The sequence below is a fragment of the Cheilinus undulatus genome, linkage group 2 (genome assembly GCF_018320785.1).
Source record: "Cheilinus undulatus linkage group 2, ASM1832078v1, whole genome shotgun sequence".
Lineage (NCBI taxonomy): Eukaryota > Metazoa > Chordata > Actinopteri > Labriformes > Labridae > Cheilinus > Cheilinus undulatus.
The window spans coordinates 57,426,757-57,441,563 of NC_054866.1; the positions used below are offsets into that span (position 1 = coordinate 57,426,757).

The window sequence follows — 14,807 nt, forward strand, 5'->3', positions numbered from 1 at the left end:
AGTATGGTGTTGTATAGTGTAGTATACTATAGTATAGTATATTAAACTATAGTATAGTATAGAATAGTAAGGTATAGTTAAGTATATTACTGTATATTAAAGTATAGTATAGTATAGTATAGTATAGTATAGTATGGTGTAGTATAGTATAGTATAGTAAAGTATAGTATAGTATAGTACAGTATAGTATAGTATATTAAACTATAGTATAGTACAGTATAGTATACTATATTATAGAATAGTAAAGTATAGTATAGTATACAATAGTATAGTATAGTTAAGTATATTACAGTATATTAAAGTATAGTATAGTATAGAATAGTATAGTATAGTATACTATAGTATAGTATATTAAAGTATAGTATAGAATAGTATAGTATAGTTAAGTATATTACAGTATATTAAAGTATAGTATAGTATAGAATAGTATAGTATAGTATACTATAGTATAGTATACTTTACTATACTATACTATAGTATACTATACTATACTATTCTATACTATACTACCTAGGATAGGTAGGATAGGATAGAATTGGATAGGATAGGATGGGATAGGATAGGATGGGACGGGATGGGATAGGATAGGATAGGATGGGATAGGGTAGGATTGGATAGAATTGGATAGGATAGGATAGGATAGGATGGGATGGGATAGGATGGGATAGAATTGGATAGGATAGGATAGGATAGGATAGGATGGGATGGGATGGGATAGGATAGGATGGGATAGGATAGGATAGGATAGGATTGGATGGGATGGGATAGGATAGGATAGAATTGGATAGGATAGGATAGGATAGGATGGGATGGGATAGGATGGGATAGAATTGGATAGGATAGGATAGGATAGGATAGGATGGGATTTGATGGGATAGGATAGGATGGGATAGGATAGGATAGGATAGGATAGGATAGGATAGGATAGAATTGGATAGGATAGGATAGGATGGGATAGGATAGGATAGGATAGGATGGGATGGGATGGGATAGGATAGGATGGGATGGGATAGGATAGGATAGGATAGGATAGAATTGGATAGGATAGGATAGGATGGGATAGGATAGGATAGGATAGGATGGGATGGGATGGGATAGGATAGGATGGGATGGGATAGGATAGGATAGGATTGGATAGAATTGGATAGGATAGGATAGGATAGGATAGGATAGGATGGGATGAGATATTCTTTTGAGACATCCCTATCCTAAATGGTCACACACATTGTCCACAGACGGGTTCTGAGCAACGACTGTTCTGATGGTTGGTAGTTTGGTCATTCCAACATTTTCTAAAAGACGGTCCCAAGTTCCTAAAGAACGTTGATAAATAAGTCATGCTAGGTATTCTTCCCAGCTGTTATGCCTAGAAATTGATCCTGCTTTTGTCTGGTTCCAGAGTTGCTGATACAGGACAGGTCAACAGTTCTTGTTTGGAGGTCAATGATACATTAAATTAGAATTTTAAAAAGAAATAAAAAACATCACAAGTTTTGTTGAAGCTTAGCATGGATCTGCACTTGTGTGAGGTTGGTAACATCCCTTTTACTACTTTTGGGAGTGGCTGAGTGCAAGAGTGATTACAGATATTATTACTATTACAGATAGTATAGTATAGTACAGTATAGTATAGTATATTAAACTATAGTATAGTATAGTATAGTATAGTATACTATATTATAGAATAGTAAAGTATAGTATAGTATAGAATAGTATAGTATAGTATAGTATACAACAGTATAGTATAGTATAGTACAGTATAGTAAAGTATATTAAAGTATCGTATAATATAGTACAGTATAGTATAGTATAGTATAGTATACAACAGTATAGTATAGTATATTAAACTATAGTGTAGTATAGTATAGTATAGTATACTATATTATAGAATAGTAAAGTATAGTATAGTATAGAATAGTATAGTATAGTATAGTATACAACTGTATAGTATAGTATAGTACAGTATAGTAAAGTATATTAAAGTATCGTATAATATAGTACAGTATAGTATAGTATAGTACAGTATAGTATAGTATAGTATAGTATACAACAGTATAGTATAGTATAGTACAGTATAGTATAGTTAAGTATATTAAAGTATACTATAGTAAAGTATAGTATAGTTAAGTATATTACAGTATATTAAAGTATAGTATAGTATAGTATAGTATAGTATAGTATAGTATAGATACAACAGTATAGTACAGTATAGTAAAGTATATTAAAGTATAGTATAGTATAGTTAAGTATAGTATAGTATAGTATAATAAACTATAGTATAGTATAGTATAGTTAAGTATATTAAAGTATATTAAAGTATATTATAGTATAGAACAGTATAGTACAGTATAGTGTGTGTATAGTGAAAGGATAGGATTGGACAGGATAGGAATGGATAGGATAGGATAGGATAGAATAGGCTAGGATAGGATAAGATAGGATAGGATAGGAAAGGATAGGATACGAGTGGATAGGCTAGAATAGGAAAGGATAGGATTGGACAGGATGGGATAGGATAGGATGGGATAGGATAGGATAGGATTGGATAGGATACGAGTGGATAGGCTAGAATAGGAAAGGATAGGATTGGACAGGATGGGATAGGATAGGATGGGATAGGATAGGATAGGATTGGATAAGATAGGATAGGATAGGATAGGATAGGATAGGATAGGATAGAATTGGATAGGATAGGATAGGATAGGATGGGATGGGATGGGATAGGATAGGATAGGATGGGATAGGATAGGATGGGATGGGATGGGATAGGATGGGATGGGATGGGATAGGATAGGATGGGATGGGATAGGATAGGATAGGAAAGGATAGGATACGAGTGGATAGGCTAGAATAGGAAATGATAGGATTGGACAGGATGGGATAGGAAGGGATGGGATAGGATAGGATAGGATTGGATAAGATAGGATAGGATAGGATAGGATAGGATGGGATAGAATTGGATAGGATAGGATAGGATAGGATGGGATGGGATGGGATAGGATAGGATGGGATAGGATAGGATGGGACGGGATGGGATAGGATAGGATAGGATGGGATAGGGTAGGATTGGATAGAATTGGATAGGATAGGATAGGATAGGATGGGATGGGATAGGATGGGATAGAATTGGATAGGATAGGATAGGATAGGATAGGATGGGATGGGATGGGATAGGATAGGATGGGATAGGATAGGATAGGATAGGATTGGATGGGATGGGATAGGATAGGATAGAATTGGATAGGATAGGATAGGATAGGATGGGATGGGATAGGATGGGATAGAATTGGATAGGATAGGATAGGATAGGATAGGATGGGATTTGATGGGATAGGATAGGATGGGATAGGATAGGATAGGATAGGATAGGATAGGATAGGATAGAATTGGATAGGATAGGATAGGATAGGATAGGATAGGATAGGATGGGATGGGATGGGATAGGATAGGATGGGATGGGATAGGATAGGATAGGATAGGATAGAATTGGATAGGATAGGATAGGATGGGATAGGATAGGATAGGATAGGATGGGATGGGATGGGATAGGATAGGATGGGATGGGATAGGATAGGATAGGATTGGATAGAATTGGATAGGATAGGATAGGATAGGATAGGATAGGATGGGATGAGATATTCTTTTGAGACATCCCTATCCTAAATGGTCACACACATTGTCCACAGACGGGTTCTGAGCAACGACTGTTCTGATGGTTGGTAGTTTGGTCATTCCAACATTTTCTAAAAGACGGTCCCAAGTTCCTAAAGAACGTTGATAAATAAGTCATGCTAGGTATTCTTCCCAGCTGTTATGCCTAGAAATTGATCCTGCTTTTGTCTGGTTCCAGAGTTGCTGATACAGGACAGGTCAACAGTTCTTGTTTGGAGGTCAATGATACATTAAATTAGAATTTTAAAAAGAAATAAAAAACATCACAAGTTTTGTTGAAGCTTAGCATGGATCTGCACTTGTGTGAGGTTGGTAACATCCCTTTTACTACTTTTGGGAGTGGCTGAGTGCAAGAGTGATTACAGACATCCTAAACTCTTTAAACACCTGATTATGTCGGCCTAAATATGGACAATAACAACAACCTTTTAGACTTTTATTAATCTCAGGCCCACACTATGTGATGAAAATGATGATGTGCACTATTTTTCAATATTGTGGTAATGACCTAAAGTGTGCTAAGTCTACTTCTACTAAAAATCTGTTTGCTAAGGGTTTTTTATCACTTAACTTACAACTAAGTTACTCTGAGGGGGGTCTCTGTGTGGGGTTCACAAACGTCTCAAATATTCACACACTGAGTGTGAAAGTAGCATTTGTTGTCAGCAGACTGGAGGACTCTGTAGTTCAGTTAAGTTTGTTACTTTGTCATTTACCATAAAAACCAAAATGTTTATAAAGGTTGTTAAAGCTTTATATGTTCATATAATGAGGTTTGAAATAAAGCATAGGCATTAAAAGAAAACATAGTTAAGGTGCAGTAGCCCCCCCCATCATCTGCATCTCTCCTACGCAGGTGAACTCAGTCATGTGCCGTATCTCTCAGGTTATTTCACAGAAAGAGCACGTGGCTCTAATGTTTTTGAATGCTCAGCGTTCATTTGAGCTTCCAGAATGTTAGAAATAAGCCACGTCACTTTCATCTTTGATTATCTCTTCATTCTTTCCTCATCCGTGTATATTCACCTGTTGGTTTAGCGTCTTTGTTTTGATATTTTTGTCTCCACAACACTGTGCACGCCTCTCTTTCTGCTGCTGCTGCTGCTGCTACATGCCATAATATGATGTGTGCCATCTGATAATGACTGGTTTGCTCTTATGTGTACTTTCAGCTGTTTCTTCTGCTGTTGATTTTTTTTTGTTTTCATTTTTCTATCTGAATTTTCTTTGTTCTTCTCCTGATTGCATGCTAGTCTCACAAGCGACTATCCAAAGTAAGCATTACTCTTTTTTGTTCTTCAAATATTTCTGTACCCACCCTCCCTTTGCCCCACTTCCTGTCTTGTGAGCCACTCTATGGAAATGTCCAGACCCTGTTTGTAATGCTTTGCCCTGAACCCAGCTTGTTCCTGTGCACAATGCAACCCCATCTGCTTCCACAGTCATAGCAGATGGGCATTTCTTAAACAGAGCCCCACCCAGCCATATTCACATCCGCTATTCCTTCTTCTCTCCTCTTTTGTCCTTTCCTTCTCTTTATGAAATGTTATATGCAATGTAGCAAATTCCTCATTTTATTTACAATGTTACTTTGCAGCTTAGTATTCATACTGTATTACATTGGTTCCCAACCTGGGGTCCAGGCACCCCTGGGGGGGTCGCCAAAGATCTCAGAGGGGGGACTCGGAACCCTGTCTGCTCTGAGGTTGTCAAAATTAGATGTACATATATATATTTATTGAATCATGATAAGCAACATAATGTATTAGGACCAACCTTAAATATATTTTTCAATGAAGAGAATCTGTTCATTTTTGAGCAAAAAAGTCAACAATTCTAAGAGAACAAAAGGAGATTATAAAGCTGTTTATTTACAAGAAAAAATTCAGAATTTCAGAGTTTGGAGGATATTTACAAGAAAAACTTGCAATTTACGAGTTTATACAGTCTTGAGTTTTGACAAAAGAAACTCAAAGTCGAAACTTCAAAATCCTACATTTACAAGAAACCAATCTGAAAATAGTGGTCGGATTTTTGACTTTATACACCACTTTCCACATTATTAAGCAAATGACATTTTTCTCTATTTTCCTAAATATTAATGTAGTCAGAATATTTTTCAAGTCATCAGCCATTACAGCATAATTCAAATGTTTTTGAACAAACTTCATCATGATAACTGTTCATTTAAAAATAAAACCTCAAAATGCACTGTTCCACATTATTAAACACGACAGAGTTTTAAAAGATTTTATAGGAAATGAAAATGTTCATTTATTGAATCTGCAGCATTAGGAGGTCATATTTACTGAAATCAAAGCTATTTCAATCAAAAACATCTTAACAGGCCAAGTTCCATGTTAACATAGGAGCCCTTCTCTGATATCACCTTCACTATTCTTGCATCCATTGAACTTGTGAGTTTTTGGAGAGTTTCTGCTTGAATTTCTTTGCAGGATGTCAGAATATCCTCCCAGAGCTGCTGTTTTGATGTGAACTGCCTCCCACCCTCATAGATCTTTAGCTTGAGGATGCTCCAAAGGTTCTCAGTAGGGTTAAAGGTCAGGGGAGGATGGGGGCCACACCATGAGTTTCTCTCCTTTTATGCCCATAGCAGCCAATGACACAGAGGGATTCTCTGCAGTATGAGATGGAGCATTGTCATGCATGAAGATCATTTTGCTACAGAAGGCATGGTTCTTCTTTTTGTACCATGGAAGAAAGTGATCAGTCAGAAACTCCAGATACTTTGCCGAGGTCATTTTCACACCTTCAGGGACCCTAAAGGGGCCTATCAGCTCTCTCCTCATGAATCCAGCCCAGAACATGACTCCGCCCCCTCCTTGCTGATGTCACAGCCTCATTGGGACATGGTGGCCATCCACCAACCATCCACTACTCCTCCATCTGGACCATCCAGGGTTGCACGGCACTCATCAGTCAACAAGACTGTTTGAAAATGAGTCTTCATGTATTTCTGGGCCCACTGCAACCGTTTCTGCTTGTGAGCATTGGTTGGGGGGGGGCTGAATAGTAGGTTTATACACGACTGCAAGCCTCTGGAGGATCCTACACCTTGAGGTTGGTGGGACTCCAGAGGCACCAGCAGCTTCAAATCCCTGTTTGCTGCTTTGTAATGGTATTTTAGCATCTGCTATCTTTATCTGAGGAATTAGTCTGTCAGAAACCTTCCTCATTATGCCTTTATCTGCAGGAACCCGTCTGTGCTCTGAATCAGACACAGATTTCTTCTATGTTAACATGGAACTTGTCCTGTTAAGATGTTTTTGATTGAAATAGCTTTGATTTCAGTAAATATGACCTCCTGATGCTGCAGATTCAATGAATGACCATTTTCATTTCCTATAAAATCTTGTAAAACTCTGTCGTGCTTAATAATGTGGAACAGTGCATTTTGAGGTTTTTATTTTTAAATAAATAATGGTTATCATTATGAAGTTTGTTCAGAAACATTTGAATTATTCTGTAATGGCTGATGACTTGAAAAATACTCTGACTGTCATTTGCATTAATATTTAGGAAAATAGAGAAAAATGTCATTTGCTTAATAATGTGGAAAGCGGTGTATAAAGTCAAAAACACAATGTTTTGGGCCGCTTACATTTACAACCTTTAAAGTAAAATATGTCTATATTTTTTTGCAAATTACTGACTTTTTAAAACTGAGAATTTTCAGATTTTTCTTGAAATTAACAAATCCTCTTTATTGTTGTTTTTAAGAGTGGCCATAATACAACTGTAATCATGGATAGTTTATATGTTAATTTGGTAAGAACAAGTGTTTGTCGGGCTATTATGCTCTGATTTTGTCAATGAAAACAGTTAAAATTGATTTAAATTTTTCCAAGTGGGTCCTAGGGGGCTTAGCTTTTCTCAGACCCAAGTAGGGGGCGCTAAGTAAAAAAGGTTGGGAACCACTGCTGTATAAGCTGCAATGAAAAGGTTAAAAAGTTATAGAACAAATAAACATATTGGAGGAATTGTGCCTGATGATTGACGGTGGTTATTTATTTATTATTATTTTTTTTTTCAAATTCCAAGAATGGAAAAACTGAACATTTGTGCAAATTCCAATAAATGACCTGGAGGTGATGGTCCGAGCTGGTATTCCTTTCCCTTCTCCTTGTCAACACTGAGGCCCTTGTCCCATCCCTCTCTCAGACTTTTGCTGTCGTCACATTGTGCTTATGAAAGTGTTGTACCCGCCACACTGCGCAACTGCAAGGCTGCAGAGGGATAAACTCTTTAAACCCCTGCCAGCATCTCCGTCCAGAGCTGCACGACTAGATCGTTATTGGAGCAGCCTCTCTGCTGCCAGATGAAAGGATCCCTCTCACTCCCTATCTTGCACCACGGGCCCAAAACGCCCTCCCCTTCCTGTAAATGCACCGCAGGCTAGTGTCACGTTTTAGCGCATTGGTTCATCCATCCTATTTATTTCATGTCAGTCCTCATTTCACATTTTCCTTTTTGGCCACACATGAAATCTACGTTGTAGGGTTCCAGAGAAGGAGCAGTCACACGCAGGGAGAGAGGAGCGAGGCCGGTGTAGATGGGAACCTCATGATGATCTAGTTGTTGCTCTGCAGTCTGTTTCACACACATACACACACGCACGCAAACACACACCGATTGATTACATCACCATTCATTCATTTCTCTGCCACAGCCAAAGCCCCCACCCCCTAACCCTGTTGCAATCGCCCCACGTGAGCCTCTGCAGTCAGCAGTGATCACATGACCCCAGACATGGCGTGAGGTCGTCCCCACAACGTGAGTTTGATCACCCTTACCCTAATGCAATCCAAATAAAAGAGTGCATTCAGCAAAAGAAGGGCTGTGTCTCTGCAGAAAGAGCCATATGAAAAATACTGGTAATCATAGAAAACAATCGATCTAGCCTCAACATTTTTAATCAGAGAACTCTGCAGATTTCACCCTGTAACGTCATAGTTCACTCTGTAACGTCAGAGTTCACTCTGTAACGTCATAGTTCACTCTGTAACGGCAGAGTTCACTCTGTAACGTCATAGTTCACTCTGTAACGTCAAAGTTCACTCTGTAATGGCAGAGTTCACTCTGTAACGTCATAGTTCACTCTGTAACGGCAGAGTTCACCCTGTAACGTCATAGTTCACTCTGTAACAGCAGAGTTCACCCTGTAACGTCATAGTTCACTCTGTAACGTCAGAGTTCACTCTGTAACGGCAAAGTTCACCCTGTAACGGCAGAGTTCACTCTGTAACGGCAGAGTTCACCCTGTAACGTCATAGTTCACTCTGTAACGGCAGAGTTCACTCTGTAACGTCATAGTTCACTCTGTAACGGCAGAGTTCACTCTGTAACGTCAAAGTTCACTCTGTAACGGCAGAGTTCACTCTGTAACGTCATAGTTCACTCTGTAACGTCAGAGTTCACTCTGTAACGTCAAAGTTCACTCTGTAACGGCAGAGTTCACTCTGTAACGTCAAAGTTCACTCTGTAACGGCAGAGTTCACCCTGTAACGTCATAGTTCACTCTGTAACGTCAAAGTTCACTCTGTAACGGCAGAGTTCACTCTGTAACGTCATAGTTCACTCTGTAACGTCAGAGTTCACTCTGTAACGTCAAAGTTCACTCTGTAACGGCAGAGTTCACTCTGTAACGTCAAAGTTCACTCTGTAACGGCAGAGTTCACCCTGTAACGTCAAAGTTCACTCTGTAACGTCAGAGTTCACTCTGTAACGTCAAAGTTCACTCTGTAACGGCAGAGTTCACCCTGTAACGTCATAGTTCACTCTGTAACGTCAGAGTTCACTCTGTAACGGCAAAGTTCACCCTGTAACGTCATAGTTCACTCTGTAACGGCAGAGTTCACCCTGTAACGTCATAGTTCACTCTGTAACGGCAGAGTTCACTCTGTAACGTCATAGTTCACTCTGTAACAGCAGAGTTCACCCTGTAACGTCATAGTTCACTCTGTAACGTCAGAGTTCACTCTGTAATGGCAAAGTTCACCCTGTAACGTCATAGTTCACTCTGTAACGGCAGAGTTCACCCTGTAACGTCATAGTTCACTCTGTAACGGCAGAGTTCACTCTGTAACGTCATAGTTCACTCTGTAACGGCAGAGTTCACTCTGTAACGTCATAGTTCACTCTGTAACAGCAGAGTTCACCCTGTAACGTCATAGTTCACTCTGTAACGTCATAGTTCACTCTGTAACGGCAGAGTTCACTCTGTAACGTCATAGTTCACTCTGTAACGGCAGAGTTCACCCTGTAACGTCATAGTTCACTCTGTAACGTCAAAGTTCACCCTGTAACGTCATAGTTCACCCTGTAACGGCAGAGTTCACCCTGTAACGTCATAGTTCACTCTGTAACGTCAGAGTTCACTCTGTAACGTCAAAGTTCACTCTGTAACGGCAGAGTTCACCCTGTAACGTCATAGTTCACTCTGTAACGGCAGAGTTCACTCTGTAACGTCAAAGTTCACTCTGTAACGGCAGAGTTCACCCTGTAACGTCATAGTTCACTCTGTAACGTCAAAGTTCACTCTGTAACGGCAGAGTTCACTCTGTAACGTCAAAGTTCACTCTGTAACGGCAGAGTTCACTCTGTAACGTCATAGTTCACTCTGTAACGTCAGAGTTCACTCTGTAACGTCAAAGTTCACTCTGTAACGTCAGAGTTCACTCTGTAACGTCAAAGTTCACTCTGTAACGGCAGAGTTCACTCTGTAACGTCAAAGTTCACTCTGTAACGGCAGAGTTCACCCTGTAACGTCATAGTTCACTCTGTAACGTCAAAGTTCACTCTGTAACGGCAGAGTTCACTCTGTAACGTCATAGTTCACTCTGTAACGGCAGAGTTCACTCTGTAACGTCATAGTTCACTCTGTAACGGCAGAGTTCACCCTGTAACGTCATAGTTCACTCTGTAACGTCAAAGTTCACCCTGTAACGTCATAGTTCACCCTGTAACGGCAGAGTTCACCCTGTAACGTCATAGTTCACTCTGTAACGTCAGAGTTCACTCTGTAACGTCAAAGTTCACTCTGTAACGGCAGAGTTCACCCTGTAACGTCATAGTTCACTCTGTAACGGCAGAGTTCACTCTGTAACGTCAAAGTTCACTCTGTAACGGCAGAGTTCACCCTGTAACGTCATAGTTCACTCTGTAACGTCAAAGTTCACTCTGTAACGGCAGAGTTCACTCTGTAACGTCAAAGTTCACTCTGTAACGGCAGAGTTCACTCTGTAACGTCATAGTTCACTCTGTAACGTCAGAGTTCACTCTGTAACGTCAAAGTTCACTCTGTAACGGCAGAGTTCACTCTGTAACGTCAAAGTTCACTCTGTAACGGCAGAGTTCACCCTGTAACGTCATAGTTCACTCTGTAACGTCAAAGTTCACTCTGTAACGGCAGAGTTCACTCTGTAACGTCATAGTTCACTCTGTAACGTCAGAGTTCACTCTGTAACGTCAAAGTTCACTCTGTAACGGCAGAGTTCACTCTGTAACGTCATAGTTCACTCTGTAACGGCAGAGTTCACCCTGTAACGTCATAGTTCACTCTGTAACGTCAAAGTTCACCCTGTAACGTCATAGTTCACCCTGTAACGGCAGAGTTCACCCTGTAACGTCATAGTTCACTCTGTAACGTCAGAGTTCACTCTGTAACGTCAAAGTTCACTCTGTAACGGCAGAGTTCACCCTGTAACGTCATAGTTCACTCTGTAACGGCAGAGTTCACCCTGTTACATCATAGTTCACTCTGTAATGTCATAGTTCACTCTGTAACGTCAGAGTTCACTCTGTAACGTCAAAGTTCACTCTGTAACGGCAGAGTTCACCCTGTAACAGCAGAGTTCACTCTGTAACGGCAGAGTTCACCCTGTAACAGCAGAGTTCACTCTGTAACGGCAGAGTTCACTCTGTAACGGCAGATTTCACCCTTTAAAGGCAAATTTCACTCTGTAACGGCAGAGTTCACTCTGTAACGTCAAAGTTCACTCTGTAACGGCAGAGTTCACCCTGTTACATCATAGTTCACTCTGTAACGTCAAAGTTTACCCTGTAACGGCAGAGTTCACCCTGTTACATCATAGTTCACTCTGTAACGGCAGAGTTCACCCTGTAACGGCAGAGTTCACTCTGTAACGGCAGAGTTCACTCTGTAACGGCAGATTTCACTCTTTAAAGGCAGAGTTCACTCTGTAACGGCAGATTTCACTCTTTAAAGGCATAGTTCACTCTGTAACGGCAGAGTTCACTCTGTAACGGCAGAGTTCACCCTGTTACATCATAGTTCACTCTGTAACGGCAGAGTTCACCCTGTAACGGCAGAGTTCACTCTGTAACGGCAGAGTTCACTCTGTAACGGCAGATTTCACTCTTTAAAGGCATAGTTCACTCTGTAACGGCAGAGTTCACCCTGTAACGTCATAGTTCACTCTGTAACGGCAGAGTTCACTCTGTAACGGCAGAGTTCACCCTGTTACATCATAGTTCACCCTGTAACGTCATAGTTCACCCTGTAACAGCAGAGTTCACTCTGTAACGGCAGAGTTCACTCTGTAACGGCAGAGTTCACTCTGTAACGGCAGATTTCACCCTTTAAAGGCATAGTTCACTCTGTAACGGCAGAGTTCACTCTGTAACGGCAGAGTTCCCTCCGAAACGGCAGATTTCCTCCTCAGATCTCATCGGACCTCTGTTCCTTTCTTTCCTTTTTGTGTTCATGTTGCTCACTGCTTTGGTTAACATTTTGTTTTCTCTTTATTTTTTTACAGTATGACAGACTAAACCTGATTAAAGTAAGCATTTCCTTTTTTATTTGACCCATGACAGTCCCCTCTGGCCCTCTGCTTCATCTGTAGACTCAGACTGTAGGATCCTGCTGATAGTTGCAGTCACTGGTGTCACCTCCCATGTTTCCATGAGGCTTAAGACTGTAAAATATCTTTGAACTAGTCCTTTAAAATGTTTAAACCACAGGTTTGTAATTGACTGTAATTAATTGCATATATTGAGAATCTGAAAATGGTTGCATTAGATCAGGGATGTCAAACTAAATCACAGCAGGGGCCAAACTCTGAATTTGGGTCCAACAGGGTCCACGTTTAACCATAAACTGTCAACCTCATTTTCACCAGCAATGAATTATGGGGGACAAAACCTTAGCACTGATGATAAAGGGTTTTGAGATTGAAAAAGGTCAATCTGAGATAAAAATTCAAACTTCAAGCTCAAAAGGTCCAAACATGGCATTTAAATTCAAAATGATGTTTTAAAAAGGCAAATCATGGTTCTTAACTGTCAAAATATGATATAAAATTCAAAATCATTGGTTTAAAATGTCATAGCATTAGAAGAAGATTTAGATTTTGAGTTTGAAAGGTCAGAACAATACTTAAAATACAAAATTATGCATCTGAAAGGTCAAATTATGTGATAAAAGTCAAAGTGAGGATGTAAAAATGTCAAAGTGTGAGAAAAAAATCCAAACCATGAGTTTGAAGGTCAAAATATTGCTGAGAAATTTAAAATTGAGGATCTTAAAGGTCAAAAAATAAGATAAAAAGTCAAAATTGTGAGTTGAAAAGGTCAACATATGAAATAAAAAGTCATATTGCATCATATCTGTGAGGTTCAAAAGAATATGAAATGAAAACAGAAATGTATTTCCCCACATTTTTGACTTTTATCTAAGTATTTTTCTAATTTTTATGACTGAACAGGATATTTTAGATCATCTTTGTTAAGTTTACATGTTTAAACTGGAGGAAATCTGCAGACCTAAAACCAGCGGGCCAGTTATGATAAAAATATGATCTGGTGGGCCGGGTGCGACTGTACCACGGACCAGATTTGGCCCACAAGCCGTGAGTTTGACACCCCTACATTAGTGTGAAATTGAATGCATAACATCTCAGATTATCCAGAGTTCAGCTAAATTCTCTCCTGCTTGTCAGATTCTGTTGACCTTCAGGAGAAATGTCAGCACAGACAGTTGTTTGTTTTACAGAGAAACTCTGGACGGCTGTGGCGGATCAGATCTGCAGACGTTTTCATCTTTTTTATTATTATTATAGAAATAAACGACATTTTGACAGGATTACTTTCAATGTTTTTTGTTGTTGTTGTTGTTTTTCATTTTAAAAGCTTTCTCCATATCAGATCTTATGACATCTAAAAACCATGCCACCCTCACCATTAGAATATGGAGCCATCCTTCATGGAGTCCGGCCCTCTTTGGCTTCTGCTTCTAGGTTAGAAAAATCTTTGCCGCCCACTGAAACAGTAGAAAAGCCCTGTTGTTAATCAATCAGTGTAATCCTCAGTGGCAGCACAAAAACAAAGATACAGCGGGGTGTGTGAGGACGACACAGGTGTCAAACTCAAGGCCCGGGGGCCAAATCTGGCCTGTGGAACAGTTAATCCGGCCCACAAGATGATCTGATATTTCTGCTCTAACTGTCACATCAGCCTGAGGTCTGCAGATTTCCTCAACATATAAAAATGTGATGATTGAAGATATCCTTGTTATGTCATACAGTCTGAAAAAGTAAGGAGTAAAAATATTTAGATAAGAAGTCAGGAACGTGGGAAAAGAAATTAATTTGTGTTTCAATTTCACATTTTTATTTTTGATCCCACAATCAGGACTCAAACTCAGGATTCTGACTTTTAATTTCATACTTTGAGCATTTCAACTCATAATTTTGACTTCTCATATAATATTTTGAGCTTTACGATTCGATTCATAATTCTAATTTTGAAGTGATATTTTGACCTTTTAACCAATTATTTTATATTTTACCTCATATTTTCAACTCCATACTTTGACTTCATGATCCCATAGTTGTGATTGTGAGCCTTTAAACTGATCTTTTTAGCTTTTTAAATGTCAAAATCATTTATCATCAGTGCTATGGGTTTTTTTTGCTGGTGAAATGAGGTTGACAGTTTCTGGTTTAATGGTGACCCTGTTAGGCCCTCAGGTTAGTCCTGAATCCTGAATCCGGCCCCTGCTGTGACTGAGTCTGACTCCCCTGCTCTAAAAAACAGCCACATCAGCGAAGTTCCAGTTTTAACAAATGTTTACAGTCATATCTGCCTCACAAGCA

At 39.5% G+C, this 14,807-nt stretch overlaps 1 protein-coding gene across 4 annotated transcripts in view; it reads left to right on the top strand.

Annotated features, from left to right (window-relative positions):
* gramd1bb (GRAM domain containing 1Bb) overlaps nt 1-14,807 on the top strand; it is a 134,062-nt gene that overhangs the window by 66,551 nt on the left and 52,704 nt on the right. For 2 of the 4 annotated variants that reach the window (XM_041805444.1, XM_041805436.1), the window contains exon 3: nt 4,926-4,946. The exons of the other annotated variants lie outside the window; for them this stretch is intronic. In XM_041805444.1, the coding sequence (XP_041661378.1) occupies nt 4,926-4,946 (21 nt within the window). The remainder of the gene's footprint in view (nt 1-4,925; nt 4,947-14,807) is intronic. 4 annotated transcript variants of the gene reach the window in all.